The following is a 21,793-nucleotide window of genomic DNA, read 5'->3' on the forward strand; positions in this document are numbered from 1 at the left end:
GCAGAGGTCTTGTTTGCATCGTGTGCAATCTTCAACAAAACAGCAACTTGCATTTGTATAGCACCTTTTAACATAGTAAAATGTCCCAAGTTGCTTCAGCAGAGCATTGTCAACACCGAGCCAGATAAGGAGATATTAGGGCATATGACTTTGTCAAAGAAGTAGCTTTTAAGGAGTGTCTTAAAGGAGGAGTGAGAGGTGGAGAGGTTTAGGGAAGAAATTTCAGAGCTTAGGGCCTTGGCAGCCGAAGACTCGGCCACAAATAGTGGAGCATTAAAATCAAGAATGCTCAAGAGGCCAGAATTGAAAGAACACCGATATCTCTGAGGGTTGTAGGAGATCACAGAGATAAGGAGGGGTGAGACCTCGGAGAGATATGAAAACGAGGATGAGAAGTTTAAAATTGAGGCATTGCATAAGTGGAAGTCAGTGTGTGTCAGTGAGCACAGAAGTGATGGGTGAAAGGAACTTTGGTGTGAATTAGGACGTGAGCAGGAGACCTAAGTTTATGGAGGATAGAAAATGAGAAGCTAGCCAGGAGTGGGTTGGAATACTCAAGTCTAGGGGTAACTAAGGCATGGTTGAGGATTTCCGCAGTAGATGAGCTGAGGCAGGGATGGACTTGAGTGATGTTATGCAAGTGGAAATTGGTGGTTTCAGTGATTTGATTGGATAAATGGTCGTAATATGACACCGAAGTTGCAAAGTCTGGTTCAGCCTCAGACGGTTGCCAGAGAGAGGGATCGAGTCAGTGGCTCGGGAGCTGAGTTTGTGGCCGGGACCAAAGACAATGATTTTGGTCTTCCCAGTATTTCACTGGAAAAAATTTCTGCTCATCCAGTACTGGATATCCGACAAGCACTCTGACAATATAGAGGCAGTGGAGGAGTCGAGAGAAGTTGTGGTGAAGTAATAATAGTTGTTGTACGTGTGGAAACTGATGCTGTGTTTTTGGATGACGTGGCTGAGGGGCAGTATGTCGATGAGAAATGGGAGCGTACCAAGGATGATTCTTGGGGTCACCAGAGATAACGATGTGAGAGTGCATAAATCTAATTTAGGGTCAACAAAATGGACAGTTCATAACCTAATTTTGAATGGAATAAAAGTGACAAGTTACATAGGAAGCAAATGTGAAAATTAAGCCTATAAAATAATGAATTACAATTGTGTAAAGGGGTTAGTACAGTGTTGAAAGAAAATGGGTGAGCTCCTTTTTCACCAATAACTTTGACAATCATACGATTATTATTGACATCCAGTTTACACTTGACCTCAGTAATTAGTTTCTCCCAAATTGAAATGACATTCTGGAATGGCCATGTGTTGATCATTACTTTTCAGAAAACACGCACACCCAATATTGTGGGGTTTGTGAACATAATGTTTAGGATGGGTGGTTTATGTTTATGGTACTTGGGAGCAGATTTTGAATGCTCCCTGTTGTACTGAATAGAATATAAGGCTGGGTAGTTAATATTGATGTAATCCTATTTGACAGTGTAACTAAGATTTAACGATCAGCAGGCCAGTTCAATATCAATTATACAGCAGACTCTGTTTGAAGTACAATACTCCGATTGAGTCATACGAGGATTTGCAGTGATTAAATGCAGATTCACTGTTAGTTTATTGCAACCTATTATAACCTTAATGTAGCAGAATTAAGTAATACTTTTAATCATTTAAAGGATTTTTAGGGCAGATGTTCATTCTGTTTAATATTACTATGATCCTTTTAAATTGTGTTCATGCTTAAAATGTTTTAAATACTTAAACAATATTGTCTAATGTTGCCATGCTACTGTTCTGTTATATTGTAATACAAACTTATTTTTCAGACTTAAAATACTCTTCTGAAATCATAAAGCTGATATAACGCAAGAATAAGATTTGATTAAGTCTATATGTTTATCTGAAAGTTTTAAAAAGTGCATTATTTTTTAAAAGGTGAGAGGACAAATGGAATAACTGCTCCATTTCAGAAAAATAGAATCAGAGAAGAGTATAATTTGGACAAAATCAGATTTATGCAGTGCCCAATAGGATTGCCCTGTGTAAGATTTTGTATAAAAATGGAACAATCTACTGAGGAAAACAGTTAACACTGTTTTTGATTTCTTAAGGCTCTGCGTATACTTTTGATTAAGAATAGGTTGGAATATTGCAAATATTGTTTTTTTTTTACTTTTTATAAGAAAGTACCATACTTTGTGAGGATTTGTTGTCAAATTGTTAAATCATTAAGTCCATACATCATATGTTACCTTTCTGGTTTTAGTTCTTTTCCAATTTTTGGTCATCTTCTCTTATCCCCGTTACTAAAATATTCAAAGTTCAGAATTTATGAACCAGTTGTGTCTTATCTGCATTTCAAACATCGAGGAATGCAAAAACAAAGCAGTGGGATTTACTCTGGAAGACTTAAGTTTTGATTTTCTTTTTCCCAGCAGTCTGACAGGGTTCCAGCTGAACTGTGTGGCTGCTTCATTCTTGATGCATAGTATGTATTGACTGGTTGCTATTTCTGTTAGCAGAGAGGTCAATAACCAGGGGGCTTAGATTTAAAGTAATTGGTAGATGGATGAGAGGGGAATTGAGGAGTGATATTTTCACCCAGAGGGTGTTTGGGGCCTGAAACTCATTGCCTGAAAGGGTGGTAGAGGCAGAAACCCTTGCCATTTAAAAAAAACCACTTGGATGTGCACTTTGGGTGCCATAACCAACAGGGCTATGGACCAAGAGCTGGAAGGTGGGATTGGGCTGGATAGCTCTTTCTGCCAGCATGGATTTGATAGGCCGAATGACCTCCTCCTGTGTTCTAAATCTTTGTCGGACAGTTTGCTTCTTAAACTAAGATACACTCAAAGCAAATTTGTTTCAACAACAGTGTTCTGGCAAATATATTTTTCTGTTGGGTTTTCCTCTCTATTATGCATTAACATGTATTGAATTTAAAATGCAAGTAATATTTTTGTACAACATGTGAATGATGCATTCGGATTAAGGGTCTGTAAAGGAAATCCAATCCGAGCCCGAATGCCGGACCCAGAAGTGCGACCTGACCTGAGCTGAACCCGACACATGCCATCAGGTCCCGTCGGGTAGCAGGTCTTTAATTAGGATACTTTTGAATTCAAATGACGTATAGGTAAACAACTGATAGGTTTGCAGTGATGGATGCTGGAGCTTTAAATTACTCTCTGTAATGTCCTTGACCAATGCAATTTGTATGGTAGAGATGCATATCAAATATCTGTTGTACAATTAGAGCAAACATCATTATTTGCATAAATGCTGCCCATATGGTGTCCTGTACTTTGCAGCTGTTTCTAATTCCTATTGCAACTGGAAGTCCTTCCAATGATCAGTTTTTATGAGATGGTCACCAACTGGGGGCTGCAGGGTGGATGAGCAAGTAGCCCATGGTACAGGAAGCCATTCAAGTGGAGGGAGAAAAAAGGAATGTAATTGTAGTATGGGACAGTATAGTTTCTGCGGCAAAGAGCGAGAGTTCAGACGGCTGTGTTGCCGCCTGGTGCCAGGGTTCGGGACATCTACTCGGCTGGAGAAGAACTTGCAGTGGGAGGGGAAGGATCTAGTTGTCGTCGTCCATGTAGGTACCAACGACATAAGCAGGACAAGGAAAGAGGTTTTGCATAGTATGAGGAATTAGGCACTAAATCAAGAAACAGAATCTCAAAGGTGGTAATTTCTGGATTATTACCTGAGCCATGTGCAAATTGGCATAGGGCAAATAAGATTAGAGAAATTAATGACTGGTGTGGTAGAAGTGGGTTCCGGTTTGTGGAGTACTGGCACCAGTACTGGGGAAAGTGGTGACTGTACCGTTGGGACGGTCTACACCTGAACCGTGCTGGGACCAGTGCTCTAGTGAGCCGCATAACTAGGGAGGTAGAGAGGGTTTTAAACTGAATAGTGGGGGCAAGGGATCAAATTTGAAAAGATATGGTAAATCAGGGAGTTGAGACAAGGCAAGAGAGGAAGGTATTAATATGGGAAATGATAGACTATGACAAGAAGGGACAGAGCTTACAAATCTAACAAATCAACAGATAAGGCTAGAGGTTACAAAAATAATGAAAGGACAAAACTATAAAGGCTCTTATCTGAATGCATGTAGCATTCGAAACAAAACAGATGAATTGAGAGCGCAAATAGAAATAAATAAGTACGATCTGATAGCCATTACAGAGACATGGCTGCAGGGCGACATAGATTGGGACCTAAATATTGAAGGGTACATGGCATTTAGGAAGGACAGGAATCTAGGAAAAGGTGGAGGGGTGGCCCTGTTATTTAATGATGGTATTAGCGCAATAGAGAGGGATGGCCTAAGTTCAGGAAACCAGGATGTAGAAGCAGTTTGGATAGAGATGAGAAATCATAAAGGCAAAAAGTCAATTGTGGGAGTGGTGTACAGACCACCTAACATTAACCGCACTGTAGGACAGGGCATAAAGGAAGAAATAATGGCAGCCTGACAGAAAGGTACGCAATAATCCTGGGGGATTTTAACCTACATATAGACTGGAAAAATCAGAAGGGCAGAGGAGCACATAGAATGTTTTCGGGATAATTTCTTGGAACAGTACGTTCTGGAGCCAACCAGAGAGCAGGCTATACTAGACCTGGTATTGTGCAATGAGATAGGATTAATTAATGACCTCATAGTTAAGGCACCCCTAGATAGCAGCGATCATAATATGATTGCATGATTGAATTTTAAAATCAGTTTGAGGGAGAGAAGAGTGGGTCCAAGACCAGTATTTTAAACGTAAATAAGGGCAATTATGAGGGCATGAAAGCAGAGCTAGCTAAAGTGAACTGATAAATTTAGGTTAAGGGATAGGTCAGTAGAGATGCAGTGGCAGACATTTAAGGGGACATTTCAGAATACACAGAATAGATGCATTCCAATGAGAAAGAAACATTCCGGGAGGGGGGGTGGGGGGCTGCACCCACCATCCGTGGTTAACTAAAACAGTTAAAGATAGTATCAAACTTAAAGAAAAAGCATATAATTACGCAAAGATGGGTGGCAGGTCAGAAGCTTGGACAGAATATAAAAACCAGAATAGATTGACTGAAAGATTGATCAGGAAGATAAAATTAGAGTATGAGAGAAAGCTAGCTAGAAATATAATGACAGATAGTAAGAGTTTCTGTAGATCAAAGAGAGTTAGCAGGTGAACATTGGTCCTCTCGAAAGTGAGTCTGGGGAATTAATAATGGATAATAAGGAGATGGCAGATAAATTGAACAGGTATTTTGCATTGGTCTTCACTATTGAGGATACAAGTAACATCCCAGAATTAGCCGTAAGTCAGGAAATGGAAGGGAGGGAGGAACTCAAGAAAATTAAAGTCACCAGGAAAATGGTACTGAACAAATTGTTGGAGTTGTGGGCTGACAAGTCCGGGGCTTGATGGTCTTCATCCTAGGGTGTTAAAAGATGTGGCTAGTAAGATAGTTGATACGTTAGTTTTAATTTTCCAAAATTCCCTAGATTCAGGGAAGATTCGGCTAGACTGAAAAATAGTGAATGTAACTCCTTTATTCAAAAAGGGAGGGAGACAGAAAGCAGGAAAGTACAGGTCAGTTAGCTTAACATCTGTCATAGGGAAAATGTTAGAAGCTATTATTAAAGATGTTAGAGCAGGGCATTTAGAAAAATTGATGGTAATGAGGCATAGTCAACATAGTTTTGTTAAAGGGAAATCGTGTTTAACTAATTTATTGAAGTTCTTTGAGGGAGTTACATGTGCTGTGGATGTATTGTCCTTGGATATCCAGAAGGCATTTGATAAGGTGCCACATCGAAGGTTATTGCAAAAAATAAAAGCTCATGGTGTAGGGGATAACATATTGGCATGGATAGAAGATTGGCTAGCTAATAGGAAACAGAGAGTAGGCATAAATGGGTCATTTTCTGGTTGGCAAGGTATAACGAGTGGTGTGCTGCAGGGATCTGTGCTGGGACCTCAACTTTTTACAATTTGTATAAATGACTTGGATGAAGGGACCGAAGGTATGGTTGCTAAATTTGCTGGTGACACAATGATAGGTACGAAAGTAACTTGTGAAGAGGACATAAGGCTACAAAGGGATATAGATAGGTTAAGTGAGTGGGCAAAAATCTGACAAATGGAATATAATGTGGGAAAATGCGAAGTTGTCCATTTTGGCTGGAAGAATAACAGAAGCATATTATCTAAATGGTGAGAGATTGAGGAGCTCTGAGATGCAGAGGGATCTGGGTGTCCTAGTGCATGAATCGCAAAATATTAGTATGCAGGTACAGCACATAATTAGGAAAGCTAATAGAATGTTATTGTTTATCATGAGGGGAATTGAATACAAAAGTAGGGAGGTTATGCTTCAGCTATACAGGGCATTGGTGAGACCACATCTGGAGGACTGTGTACAGTACTGGTCTCCTTATTTAAGGAAGGATGTAAATGTGTTAAAAGCAGTTCCAAGAAGGATTACTAGACTGATATCTGAAATGGGCGGGCTATCTTTTGAGGAAAGATTGGACAGGCGAGGCTTGTATCCGCTGGAATTTAGTAGAGTAAGAGGCAACTTGATTGAAACATATAAGACCCTGAGGGGTCTTGACAGGGTGGATGTGGAAAGGATGTTTCCGTTTGTGGGAGAATCTAGAACTAAGGGTCATTGTTTAAAAATAAGGGGTTGCCCATTTAAGACAGAGATGAGGCAACATTTTTTCTCTGAGGGTATTGAGTCTTTGGAACTCTCCTCAAAAGGCAGTGGAAGCAGAGTCTTTGAATATGTTTGACGCAGAGGTCGATAGCTTCTTGATAAACAAGGGGATTAAAGGTTATCGGGGGTAGGTGGTAATTTGGAGTAATCAGTTCAGCCATGAACTTATTGAATGGCGGAGCAGGCTCAAGGGGCCGAGTGGCCTACTCCTACTTCGTACGTTCATATGGAGAACAGGCAATTGTGTAGAGAAACTCTCTAAAACAAAGCTATTGCTGTACATCTTGGCTAAATCTAGGTATCTGAAAACGTGAGTGCTTTTGGAATCCCATGGACTACTTTCCCAAATCCCAAAACACTTATTTTTGCACTGTTGGAGCTCAGGAAAAATGACACTCCAGAGGTGATCCGTTACCTCCAAGTTTCACAAACTCCTTTTTACTAAATGTCATTAGACCAGGTGATGGGCCTGTGAAATCACCCAGTGTTTTCTGTGCTTCTGACTGCCATTCACTGAAAATTGAATCCAAGTATCAAGAGACATGGAGTTCCCTCAGTTTACATTATCGTATGCTGTTGCTGTGGGAGTACTGAACCCCTGCTGTTGACAACATGCTAACCATCCTAGTGCCTAAATATTAAATTTGATTTGAGTCTTACTCAATGAATTAATGTTAACCTGAAGTAAGAAACAAAGTTGATGCAGTGATGTTTTCCCCTCAATTTTTTTAGTATGCTTTGTAAATGTAATCTGAGACAAAGCGGTGGCAGAACACCAACATTGGCCCAATCTTTTGTTTCATTGCATTAGCAGACTATCAGCCAAAATTACCCATTACAGCACCTGAATTGGCAAGCTGAGCTCTTAAAGACATATGGTTAAAAGCAAAAACTCCTGACTGTTACAGTGCAACATTACACTTTGAGGACAGAAATTGTTGGGGCTTATTAGATGTTGGTTTAAACCGAGCACAGAAAGGCAGAATACTGATTGCCTGTTTGATTGTTTTTAGGTAACTTTTTTGACCTGGCAAGAGTTTTGCCTGATCCCAAAGTGCTTTCAGCTACTCCTTTTGTGAAGTGTGAAGTATTTCATTTCTCAATATTAACCCCCATGGTCTGAGTGCAGGATGCACACGTAAATAAATAAGATCAAGTCCTGATGTCCTTTCTGTAACTCTCCAAATATACCTTTGTAGTAAATGTAGTATAAGGACCTGAAAGGGTTAATGTTTGAGACAGTGAGTAAGCCCCTCTCATTGTACTGATGATGAAATAATGATCACTAGGGTATTAGGCTGAGAAGAAGCTAGAAGCAGCACGAGGTGTGCTGGCTAGACAGGCTTCTAGAGAGTGAAAATAGTTATATCTGTATATAATATCTTTAGCCCTACAAAGAACCTGCGATTTCTTTAAACAACATTTGATCTACGCTACAACAATGCATAACATGTGGCAGTGGTAAATAACCAAAGAATTTAAAGAAAAATATTTGCTGGTATAGTAGAACCTGAAGACAGAAAACTGCTTACCTGCAGAAGAAGCTGTGAGCGCTCTGGGGCTGCTCCAAGATGGACAGTCAGGGAGTCAGTGCACAGAAATGCAGGCTGCACCACAGAAGCATGGTGGCCTGCAAAAAGAAACCAGTGATCCGGTGAGTCATGATACTGATGGTCAGGGATCGGGTAAGAAGCTGTTTGAAAAGGTTGAAGTAATTTTCCAACAGCGTTGTGCATGGAAAGAAACAAAAGAGGGAAAAGTAAATAATTCCTGAATTCTGGCTGAACGCGAGGGTGAAGCATGGGAAATCCTCAAAGCGCGGGAACTCCTGAAAAGAGTGGGGACATCTCCATTAAAGAAAGCAAGCTTCAAGAAAAAACATAATGCCTTAAAGGAAGGGGAACACCCTAAATAGTAAGAGTCTAGCCCAGAATGGATTCAAAACATATGGTACCTGAAGGATCCAATCAGATACAGACTTGTTCAGTGTGGAGAAAAAGATTTCTAAGTTTTAGAACAGCTGCTCATCTACACACTAAATTAGAGGCTGAGCAAGTTAATACTCTTTTATACTCCATGGGTGCTATTGCTAATGACTTGATCGTGAGGCAAGGCATAAATGAAGCTTCAAACAAATTGGAAGACGTGTTGCAAGCATTCAACAAATAATTAAATTTGAAAAGTAATAAGTTCCTGGAAAGAACAAAGTTTAATGAGAGTCCAGAAGATAGGCGAATCCGTGGATGCTTTCATTAATTATTTGTACAGATTGGCTGAGGGATGCAAGTACAGACAACTGAAGTCTGAGTTGATCAGGGGCCAAATCGTAGTGGGAATAGCTGATTCCTTGTCAAACCTCTTGCAGTCCAAAGATGACCTCACAGTCGCGGAAAGCGATTCAGATGGTGCGACAGGCAAATGGGAAGAAACGTCTTCCCTTAGTGGAGGTGTCAATAACCAGGTGGCATAGATTTAAGGTAAGGGGCAGGAGGTTCAGAGGGGATTTGAGAAAAAGTCTTTTCACCCAGAGGGTGGTTGAAATCTGGAACACACTGCCTGAAGGGGTGGTAGAGGCAGGAACCCTCACAACATTTAAGAAGGATTTAGATGAGCACTTGAAACGCCATAGCATACAAAGCTATGGGCCAAGTGTTGGAAAATGAGATTAGAATTGATAGGTGCTTGATGGCCGGCACGGACACGATGGGCCGAAGGGCCTGTTTCTGTGCTGCATAACTCTATGAATCTATAATGGCAGATCCACAAAAGGACACAGCTAAAAATGAGTTTCCAGCTCCAACTTCTGTCCAAAGCTTCCAAGCCTTCTTGGAATTGGCCAAATTTTTACTTCATCTAGCGCAGGTATCTGAGCCATTAAGGCAACTCTTGAAAAAAGGTAAGCATGCTGCTGGAGTTCACATCAAGCATTCCGAAAGATTCAAGAAATGCTCATTTCACCTGACATCTTAGCACACTATAACCCTACACTAACAACAACGATCTCTGCAAATGCCTCATCGACAGGTTAGGGGCAGTCCTTTTCCAAGAGCATCCTGATGGTTGTTGAACAACCTACTCTGCATTAAGAGCTTTGTCAGAAACAGAGACCAGATATGCAATAATTGAAAAAGAAGCACACTCAGTCAAGTGGGCTTGCGAGAAGTTCTCTGATTACATTATGTAATTGAAAGTAGTCATTGTGACAGACTGTAAACTATTAGTTTCCTTATTGGATTTGAAGGAGATCGCAAAAATGCCTCCAAGAATTCAGAGGTACTGGTTACGATTGATGCGGTATACATATGAGACTGTATATGTTCAGGGAAAGAGTGCATCAGCGGAAGTTCGCATATCAAGATCAGCGGTAGACCATCCAACACAACACGACGTGAACTTTGTGGACAAGATAGAGTTGTATTCACAATATACTGCACAACAATGGCCTGCAAGTATACAGAAACTGCAAGAAATTTGTCACGCCCAACAGCAGGATGTAGAATTTACTCGTATGCATCAAGACTCCACACAGGGTTGGCCTCAAGAATGTCCTAGTGGTAAAATCATGAAAACTTTCTAGGAATTCAGAAAATGCTGAACAATCAGAGATGATGATTTGCTGGTGTATAAAAACAGACTAGGCATTCGGAGTTCACTCAGATTGGATATCTTGGGACATCTATGTCAGGGCCTCATGGGATAATGAAATGTAAAGCATGGGCTCAGTCATCAGTGTGGTGGCCAGGAATATACAAAGACATAGAAAACATGATCCTGAACTGCCAAGTATGTGCAATTTATAGACTGTAACAGAGAGAACCTTGGATTACAACCATATTTCTAACCAGACCCTGGGAACGACTAGGGATGGATTTATTTATGCACAACGGAAAATCCTATACAATCGTGATCGACTATCTTTCAATGGATTAAAGTGGAAAGGTTGTACTCAACAACAGAACCTGTTATCCGAGCTACGCAGGAGACCTTTGTGATGCATGGTATCCCTGACAAAGTCGCGTCAGACAATAGACCACAGTTCGCAAATAAATCCTTCACGTAATTAACAGGATAATGGGGATTTGAACATCTCATGAGTTCACAACAATATCCTCAGTCAAATAGCGAAGTTGAAAGAGGAGTAAGAACGATAAAGGTATTGTTGAACGAAGATCTTCCAGCCGCCTTGATTAACAATCCATCTACAGTGTCAAGAAAAATTATCTGCCAAATAAGGAGTATTTAATTCATTGGTTGGAAACTTAGATTAAATTTTTAATGGCAAAAATCCTGCAGATAACTTGAGAAGAAAAAACTGACAGCCAAGATGGCCACTGCAATTTGCATCTGAAACACCTTTTCACATTCCAAGGTACCTGAACAGCATGGACCCAGAACAATGGCTTGCTCTAAGCGATTGTCTTACCTAAAATTGCTTCATTAACATGGTGTTCAAGGCAATCCTAATGTATTAATTGAGTAAGAGCAAATGCCTCCTCCCACACCACCCACCCCGCCCCGCCAAAGTGTAAATATTGGCATCTTGGGGCCTGGGACTCCAATTGCTAACCTACTAATTTCATTAGATGGTTCCAGAGAATACCCTGTGGCAGTCATGTGATATCTGACAATCTCCGAGAGCTGGGGTTTTCCTTGAACGAAGAGTCAAGCCAGAAAGTCAGTGGGCAGCAAGCGAAAGGGTGTATGCCACTTTGTCACTGTCTGTCTCTCTTTCCGTCTCTTTGTCTCTCTGTCCGTCTCACTCCCAGCCTGCCGGCTTGCTCTCCTTTCTCTCTTTCTCTCTTTCTTTCTCTCTCTCTTTCTTCCTCTCTCTCTTTCTTCCTCTCTCTCTTTCTTCCTCTCTCTCTTTCTTTCTCTCTCCCTCTTTCTCTCTCTCTCTCCCTCTTTCTCTCTCTCTCTCCCTCTTTCTCTCTCTCTCTCCCCCTCTCTCTCTCTCTCTCTCTCTCTCCCTCTCTCTCTCTTTTTCTCTCTCTCTCTCTCTCTCTCTCTCTCTCTCTCTCTCTCTCTCTCTCTCTCTCTCTCTCTCTCTCTCTCCCTCTCTCTCTCTCTCTCTTTTTCTTTCTCTCTCTTTCTCTCTCTCTTTCTTTCTTTCCCTCCCTCTCTTTTTCTCCCTCTCCTCCCTCTCCTCCCCCTCTCCCCCCAGTCCTGCCCCCCCTTCCCCACACGCTGGCAGGGAGTCTTGAGCCTGCCAGAATTATTTGAATTTGCATGATCTTGTCTTCAGCAAACCATCTCTTCTTTCTCCTGAGTACTTTGTAGCCCTCAGTATTGAACACTGATTTTAATAACTTCAGACATGACCCATAACATCTTTCATGATCAGGACATCCCAAAGCACTTCAGTCAATCAAGTATTTTTGAAGTATTTTAATGTAAGGAAATGCAGCAGTCAATCTCTGCATAGCTAGGTCTCGGAAACAGCAATGAAATTAATGAATAGATAACCTGTCTTTGGTGGTTGAGGAATAAATATTTGCCAGGACACAGGAACCTGCTTTTCTTTGATATGGTGCTGTGGGCCTCCTAAGAGGGCAAAGGGGACATCTGTTTAACGTCTCATCCAAAAGTTCTCTGGCTGGCATTTCTCCCTCAACCTGGTTAACCATTCATCTCACTTTTTGTTTGTGGGGTGTTGCTGTATGCAGTTAGCGGCTATGCTTACTTAAATAACCATAGTGACTCCACTTCAGCAGTAATTCATTGATTCAGAAATAATTCATTAATTGTGAAGCACTTGGAGGATGTGATGAGAATTAATATGAAGTATTTTTTTCTTCAACTTATTTGTAATCAACTTGCTGTCCTCCGCGTGGCTGTCTATTTATCACCCGACTGTGTAAGAAACTGCAAGTACTAACTAAATTAAGCACTTCTCTTTTTTAAAAAAAAAAAGTTAAAGCCTTGTTTCCGTTTGTTCTCATTTTCTTAAACCATTTTGCTGACGTGTTTCTTAATTTGACTGAAGACAACATTTACTTAATTAAAAGGCCAAAAACATACAACTTAAATACCGTGTGGCGGGTCTGAATTCACAGCTAATTTGATCAACATACATCACCATGAGAACACCACTTTTTTATAATGTGAAGCCTCACCTCATGTCCTCCCAGAAGAAAATTACAGCTCAAATACCTCTTTAAATTGTGCTGATACAAGGGACAATTAATGTGGGCCTTGTAAATCCCAGCATTATGGCAATATTGTGTCAGGTATATATTGGTGTCTCGTGAAATGCCGTTAGATGAAAGAAAATGCTGATAGGTTTAACAGTCTGGGATGGTCTTTAGAGGAAAAACTGGAAGGAAATAAAATGTACTAAATGATACACAAAGGCCCCCTCAGCCAGACTGTGAATAGCACAAGAAACACAGCAGGTGATTGAACAAAATCCGAAGTGGATGGGGATAAAACTAAATGTGAATGGGGGGAAACTTAAGATCTGAAGTTTGAAGTTGATTTTCGGCATGACAGGCGTGTCCTTGAAATCTAGGTTGAATTTGGTTGGAACAGTGTAGGAGGCCCAAAGTTGAAAGATTGACTTGGAAAGAAAGGGAAATGGAAGTAGCACACAGAGGTCAGGATTATGCTTGTGAACAAAATGGAAATGTTCACCCAGTTTGTGTTTGGGATTCCTTATGTAGAGGAGATTGCTCTGTCAGCAGTAAATCCAGTACAATACATTGGAAGAAGTACATGTAAATCTCTATGTTGCACATAAAAATGGTGACGTTCGAAACAAACAGGAAGGTGTTCCATAGGAATGTTTCTGAGAAGTATCAGGGTGATGAGAGAGTGAAAAAGAAAGTGTTCAGGGAAGCAAAAGTACATTTAGAAAGCCAAGAGAAGGGAGATCAAGATAGGTTTTCTGATGGGTAATACTGTAATAGTTTTCGTGCTATTTGATCTGATAACTGTCGCAGCTAATGGAGATGGAAGATGAAGACAAAGGCTGTACAATAGTGAGAAGGACAGGGAGTGAAAGCAGAGGCATGGGAAATGTGGATACAGTTGCCTGAAAGAAATGAGAAGTTAACCTGCATTACTCTTCTGCACCATCTTGTGGTCAATAAAAGTCAGAATGGGAGAACCTTGTCAGCAGGTGATTTGCCTGCCCTGATGATAGGCAAATAAGTGTTAAAGGGAAAGTTGCCGCCTTTTGACCATATTTTAAACTTAATATTTTATTCAAAATTTAAACAAAAATGTTGTTTGCTTAAAGAAACGTGAGGCATTAAATGCTCAAGCTGTTACATATCTAGGTAAGTATTCTGTTCTGTAGATTAATATAAAATAGTAATGTTCAGGCATATATTACTTATTCAGTACATCACTAAAAATGCCATGGCTTGTACTTTAATAGAACATTGGTGGGCTGGAATCTCTAAAAGGAGCAAGAAGTGTAAGCTTTGGTTCAGTTGGCAGCATTCTCTCTTCTGAGTCAGAATGTTTTAGTTTCAAGTTCCACTCCAGAGACTTCAGCACAAAAAACTAGGTTGACACTGCAGTGCAGTACCATCTTTGCTCTCAAGTGCAAAGATCCCATGGCACTATTTTAAATAAGATTAAGGGAGTTAACCCCAGTGTCATGGCTAATATTTATCCTTCAATCAACCTCACTAAAACAGATTATCCAGTCATTATCATATTGCTGTTCGTGGGAATATGCCGTGAACAAATTGGTAGTCCTGTTTCTCGCAGCGAATCTCAGGACAACAGCTTGAAATGCTGAAGCTGTGGATTGTTTTTTTGTCGAAATTTCAAGGGAGGAATTGAAACATTGGATCACGTTATTCATTTTAAGGGGATTTGACAATTTTATATGCTATATAACATGGCAAGTGTGATTGTGGGAAGAAACTAACCAGTTACTCTGGTGCACAATAAGAGTTTGCAAATTACTGCCTGCAAATAGGTCGTACCATAGTTGAATATCTAAAAGATTTTTTATCGAAGGGGTTCAGAAAGCTGTCTTGTGTTCAGAGTGGATCCAAGTCCAAGATTTAAACTTATAGTCTTTCAAATGTAGCAGTTTTATAGTGCTACATTGCAGAGGTGGCATGTTTTGGATTATTCACTTAACTGAGGTCCCATTTGTCTTTTGGTTGTTCAGATGGATATTAAAATAATGAATCATGGTGCGAGTTGAAGAAGAGCAACACGTTTTTCAGGTGTCCTAGCCAACATTAACCCCTTTAGCTAACCTCAAGAAGATTCAAATCAGATGGTCTTTCATCTCACTGTGCTTTGTGGGATTTTGCTGTGCACAGAAAAGCTGCTAAGTTCACTTAAATATGTCATTGCATGTCAAATGAATTTGTATGTGAACCTTTTTGAGATGGTATGAAAGGTGCAACAAGATGTTATATTTGTCCTTTGTTCCTTCGGGAAATTTTCTCCTGTAATTATTGCAAAATTGTGGAAAATGGACAGTAAATGGATGTGCCCAAAACACTGAACTGGTCACAGGCACACCACACAAACCAACTGATTATTTTTTAAATTAGCAAATCTGAAATTGTAATTGAATTTGTTCCACTAAGGCTTACAATAATGAAGACAACTTTGTAACCTTGCAGTTACATATTTACTGTGTAATAAATTTTAATTTTACTTCCAAATAACTTATTATTATATAACCAATCTAATGTGATTGATTCCTGTTAAAATCTGTCCTCTTATTCTCTAAACAGAGGAAGAGCTAAGGAAGCTGAGGGAAGAGACAAATGCTGAAACTCTAAAGCAAGAACTAGAGAAGGAAAAATTGAAGCGAACAGAGCTGGAGCAGAAAATCTCTGATGTGCTTAAAACCAGGTACAGTTGAGAAAGAGCGAATTGAGGTTGCATTTCTGCAGATGATGGTGAGATAAGTACATCAGTATGCTTGCAAAAGAGTAGATACTCCAGAGGGATCGTAATCATGTATTATAAGAAAGGGGTATGTGAGATCCTGATCGGTACCAATTATATAATTGACTATTAATATACCCTTTAATTCAACAATTAAAAGTAGTATTAATGATCTGAACAGTATATGGGATATTGCATGAAGCTGATGAATTAAATGATTCTGGTACTAAAACACACAATATGCAAGTCATACAGTATAGATGAATTATGAAGTCATAGGAGTGAAATTAATCTTGTAATTCACTAAGTATAGTGACATACCATTTATTTCATGGACGTTTTCATCTGTTTATTTAAAAAAAGCTAGATCTTCAAATTGAGGATTATTACTGTTTACAACTGTCATGTAAAAAGCGTGCCTGAGCATCTGAGTCTGATTTTCTAATGTTGTAATTGAAGCTAGTTGTATGATGATTGGTATTGTTGTAGTACAGTTTTGTCTTCACTGGTAATTTCAATGCAACTTCTGATAACATAGATTGTATCACACAGCAACTCCATATATGCATTTTAAAATGGTAACTAAATTGATGCAACAATTATGGAATGTTTCTGGTAATGTTACTGAAACATTCGTTCTTGGTGCTGCCTGTTCACTGGGACAACATCTGTAATGAAATATGAAAATATTTAACTAAGGAGGAATATTAAGCACTGAACACACCATGCAGGAATTTGGAACTCCTGAAAATCCTTGACCACAAATGAAAATATTCTTTTCTTGGTATTGTGCTAATTATACAAAAACCTGTTCTGGATTAATGAGGAAGCATTGTTCATTCGTTGTGCACCAGTGATCTATCAAACAAGAAAAATGTACTAATGTGTTCAGTACTTCAAAAAACACAATCCTTATTGATAAGTTGCTAGAGCTAGATTTGAAAATATGAATTGTTAATTTGAGTTTTCAATGAAATAATTACACACTTTTAGATATTACATAGCATTTAGTTGCCTAATTTCCTGGAATGTGCATCAACATTTTCTTCTGTTCTCTTTTAGAGGTGAAGATTCTTCAAGTCAGCAGTCTTTGAAAGTGCAAACTTCAGTGAATGGAACAGGTAATTTACAGTTGTGTTTTTCAAGATCAGTACGGTAATAAGCAGAAGTATAAATGTTGTATATTAGAGCAATGTTGAAGGACTTTTAGTGTAATAACATTTTACAATTTTAAATGTTGCACTAAGAAAAAACTATAATTCATAATGGGTTTTCCACAGTATTATTGTGGTGGGTAGACACTCCCCTTTTATATCAGATTGGGATGAAATTTTCTTTGGCTGCAAACATCATTTGGGCAGTCTCAACTCAATTCATTGTAAATAGTCCTCATTATGAAACTGCCCCCCAGTTTGGCACTATATCTTAGTCTGATGCTACAGAATGGCTGTATAGTTGGTGGAAAAATGCTACAAAGGTGCATTTAAGGATCTTTTTCTGAGGTCTAGGCTGAAGTGCACTGTTGGGACAAAGTAGAGGAAGTATTATTCTGCATTTAACCATGCAATAGTAAAGAATGCTTGATGCTAATTTTGGGTACACAAAAAGAAAAATGTTTTAATCCCCAGAACTAACGTCCCTCACCTTTTTGAGCACAAAATTCCCAAAAATGTTTCTTAAAGGTACCGTAAACATTGGAAATGGATGATTTCACAAAATGCAACATAGTATTTGGTCAATTAAAGTTTTAAAAATCATGTTGGGGTGTAACAGCTTGATTCTAATTGTATTTATTTTCTATTACAATCATGTTGAGCCTCAGTATTCATTTCAATTTAAAGGAGACTGTTTATATTTAAGCCGATGCCTGATAATATAAGTACGTACCCACGAAGTTGCATTTTTCAATATGTATAAACTATACTTAGTGAATTTGAAATTATTTGTATGCAATCATATTAATTCATTCTCTAGTTAAATGGGAAATCAAAAATATTGATTGGAAGATGAGTCAAAAATTTGTCTGTCAAAATATAAACAGGTAAGTTGTATAACGCAGTTTGTAACCTGCCTGCACTTTCGGCCTGTCACTTTTCCATCACACAATGACTTCACACTTTCTTTGTCTCACTTCGTTGATTAATTCAAATAAAGCAGTAACAGATTGTCACTGAAAAGATAGGGAATGCACAAATCAAAAGCAAGAAATGTAGCTAGAAAAATACTGATGAAATTCTATCAAGACTTTATTAAAGTAATCAATCTTGGAAGGATTTGGGTATCTTCCAGAAGGTTATGAAGGGATTCCTCAGTAAAATTGTTAAATTTATTGCTGAGTTTGTTTTGCGAAATGAAACTGTACAGTAGATTGCAGCCAAGGAAGGCTGGCCGGCAGCATTCAAAGTCGGTTATATTAAACCAATAAAAGGAAGAAAGTATGCTAATAAAATCGCTCAAAGTATTTTTTGGAAAATTTTTCACCTGTCGTTTTCCCCCTTTAGCCTGCTGACTAAGGGCTCAAAGTAAGGTTTGTAACAGTCTAGAAAAATGCATATTTCACAAATAACATCATTAAACCTAACTCTAAAATTGTCTCCTGTGCCTTTTGAGTGTGTTTAAATTTGTAGGCCCCAACCAAGCTCTCTGAAAGCTTGGATTTGCAGTTGATATTTTTCCAAGAACTATTCATTCTATGCATGTAATTCACTCGGTGCCCCGGTCTGAGCATGTGCAGCATTACCCAGCATGCATCAGCAAAATTCACTGACCTGCCAAGGTGTGTGTATTTCTAAGTTTCTAACACGGTTTCTAAGTTTCTTAATTTATCTAAATGATTTGAAAACCTGCTGGAGAATTAATTTTAATCGCCTTATTTGGATAAAGTTTCATACTTAAACTAATGTATGGTGTTCAGTTTTTACTGCTGAGAGAGAGAGACAGATGTGAACTGAACTCTTATGCTTTATTTGTTTTCGTATAAAACAACGATTGTTTACAGAGAATATTATTTACTTTAGGGAGACATCTCCTTTGTACTTGGCATATATTGGAATTCCATATACCGTTTGGTCAGGCCGTTTTATATTAAACATAGTTGTTTCCTTTCTGTCTTCGTCAGATTCTTGGTAAACTACTGGAAGTGCCTATATTTCTGCTTCCCTTGTCATTTCCAACCAGTTTATTTCCTGGTGGTCTTTGACTTGGCCCCATCAGTGTTAAAGATAACCACTCATTGTCTAATTCTATGTTTTTGCTAGCAGTGAATCATTTTCTGCTTGTCTTTCAGGTAGAAAGGCAATATATCTATAGAGATAGTGTAATCATCAAAGAGAACAGCATCTTTTAAAATTCACCAAACAAATGAGTTGTACGTCCCCAACTGCTCATGCACAGCTGATGGAAATGTTTGTTTGTATTCAGGGTGTTACTTTGCAAGTACAAGGTCATGATGGAACTCTCGATCAACTGGCCACGGTTTTCTGGCATGCACTACAGGCGTGTGAGGGTTCTGCACTGCAAGCATACACTCGGACAGTTACCCTCCTGCACCACCTTCCTGTGCTGAAATTGTGTATCTAGTTTGGGAGCTTGCTGGACCTGCAGCTAAAGCCAGCATACCAATAAAGTTTTTCAAAAAAAATTAGTCATTCATGGGATGTGAGCATCACTGGCAAGGCCAGCATTGATGAAGCAGCTGAAGATGCTTGGGCCTAGGTCACTACTCTGAGGAACTCCTGCAGCGATGTCCTGGGCTGAAATGATTGACCACCAATAACTGCAACCATCTTCCTCTGTGTAATAGTTCTGTGATTCTGCTAGGTATGACTCCAACCAGTGGAGAGATTTCCCCCGATTCTCATTAACCAAATTTGACTAGGACTCCTTGATGTCACATTTAGTCAAATGCTACCTTTATGTCAAGTGCAGACACTCACACCTCACCTCTGGTGACGTTAATTTACTAGATTGGATTTGTCCTACTTTTTATGGACAGGAAATAAATGGGCAAATTTCTACATTGTCAGATAGACCCCAGTGTTGTAGTTGTACTGGAACAACTTGGCTAGGGGTGCGGCTAGTTTTGGAACACATGTTTTCAGCATTCCAGCTGGAATGTTGTCAGTGCTCAAAACCTGTGCTGTTTTCAGGGTGCTCAGCTGTTTCTTGATATCATGTGGAGTGAATTGAATCGGTTGAAGACTGGCATCTATGACGCTAAGGACCTCAGGAGGAGGCAGAGACGGATCATCCATTTGGCACGCCTGGCTGAAGATAGTTGCACTTAGCATCGTCTTTTGCACTGATGTACTGGGCTCTGGCATCTTTGAGGATCGGCATGTTTGTGGAGCCACCTCCTCCCGTTGGTTGTTTTAATTGTCCACCACCGTTCGTGACTGGATGTGGCAGGATTGCAAAGCTTTGATCTGATCTGATCTGATGGTTGTGAGATTGCTTAGCTCTGCATGCTGCTTCTGCTGGTTAGCTTGCTTCTAATCCTGTGTTGTAGCTTCACCAAGTTGGCACCTCATTTTTAGGTATGCCTGGTACTGCTCCTGGCATACTGTCCTACACTCTTCATTGAACCAGGGTTGGTCCCTTGGTTTGATGGTAATGGTAGGGATGTGTCGGACCATGTGGTTACAGATTGTGGTGGAATACAATTCACTTGCTGCTGATGACCCACAGCGCCTCATGGTTGCTCAGAAGAGCTGCGACATCTATTCTGAATCTGTCCCATTTAGTATGTTGCTAGTGCCACACAACACAATGGAGAATGTTGTCAATATGAAGATGGGACTTGGTCGCCGCAAGGACTGTGCAGTGGTCACTCCTAACAGTATTCTAATGGACAGATACATCAGTGCAAGATAGATTGGTAAGGACAAGGTCAAGGAAGTTTTTCCCTCTTGTTGCTTCTCTCACCACCTGCTGCAGGGCCACTGTAGCAGATGTGTCCTTCAGGACTTGGCCAGCTCGGTCAGTAGTGGTGCTACTGATCTACTCCTGGTGATAGACATTGAAGTACCACAACCAGAAGTATATTCTGTGCCCTAGATAGCATACTGTACAGAAATGCTTTAAAAATGTCCTGCTGCTGCTTTAACCTCATGCTTGTATGGCAAGAGAATGGCTCCATCCAAAGGCCTTGACATCAACATTGTTGCAGGTTAACATTTTGCTGTGCAGTTGGATATCTTGAGCTAGATTTACCACCTGCTAATAGTCAGTATGCATCTGTCGAAAGTCTACTTTGAGCATATTGCTGTGGCGTGTAAGAATATTCAAGAACTAAGTCTTAGTGTAGGACGAAAGAAATCTCAGCAGTGCACCCTCCATATAAGACTCTGATGCTAAATCCTAGATTTCCTGATTGTTAAAAGCCATATTCATTCATTCATTTTAACCTGGCTAATGCTGGTATTGAAATGATAATGGCAAAATCTAGGCTGCAGTTCTGTCAGTTACACCTCCTCTGGCTAGATCCAAGCTTTTTTAATCTTATGGTTAAAAAGTATTCAACAGTGGTTGAAACTCAGATAGCACTATATGGTTTAAAAAAAAAAATCTCCAAAATAGTGGGGTAGAATGAGAGTATGTGGGGTAAATTTATAAAGTAGAAAATTTAAAAATTAGGTTAATTTCCATTCGTTTATAGTTGAAACCTTCCAGCATCTCTTCATAAAAAGGCTGATAAGGCAGCATCTGTGGAGGGAGGAAGTTACGGTTAACTAAGCATGCTGTATGATCTTGTTTCCAGCAACTGCAGTGTTTTGCTTTTTATCTTCATGTCATTTGAGAGTAAATTCGTTAATCCCATGCATCCATGCTCAAAGGGTTAAAGGCTCAATGGGAGTGTGGGATCGGTGAATTCACTAATATAATCTCTAACCAGATGTGACACTCAATAGTTTAAAACAAAGCCTACAATTGATGTCTTAGAGTGGTTCAATAAAGCATCTTCCTCTTTTTCTTATGCCAAAAGCAAAACCAATGCACAATATTTGGTTATAGGTTAAGGACAACAGGAAACAGAATTTCCACGCTGATGCTCAAGCAACTTCTCAAAAATCACGAGCTGCTACTTTGAGGCTGTTCTACTCAAAGCTGAATAAGCTGGTTGATTTGTGAAAATTTCCTGTTGTGGGTTCCAGACATCAGCATGTCAAAACTGAAGTGCTTG

The 21,793-nt window shown here is 39.6% G+C and overlaps 1 protein-coding gene across 3 annotated transcripts in view; it reads left to right on the forward strand.

Annotated features, from left to right (window-relative positions):
- gramd4a (GRAM domain containing 4a) overlaps positions 1-21,793 on the forward strand; it is a 212,909-nt gene that overhangs the window by 90,217 nt on the left and 100,899 nt on the right. For all 3 annotated transcript variants that reach the window (XM_068059128.1, XM_068059127.1, XM_068059129.1), the window contains 2 exons: positions 15,456-15,576; positions 16,675-16,733. In XM_068059128.1, the coding sequence (XP_067915229.1) occupies positions 15,456-15,576; positions 16,675-16,733 (180 nt within the window). The remainder of the gene's footprint in view (positions 1-15,455; positions 15,577-16,674; positions 16,734-21,793) is intronic.

The sequence above is a fragment of the Heterodontus francisci genome, chromosome 27, assembly GCF_036365525.1.
Source record: "Heterodontus francisci isolate sHetFra1 chromosome 27, sHetFra1.hap1, whole genome shotgun sequence".
In the NCBI taxonomy this organism is placed as follows: Eukaryota; Metazoa; Chordata; class Chondrichthyes; order Heterodontiformes; family Heterodontidae; genus Heterodontus; species Heterodontus francisci.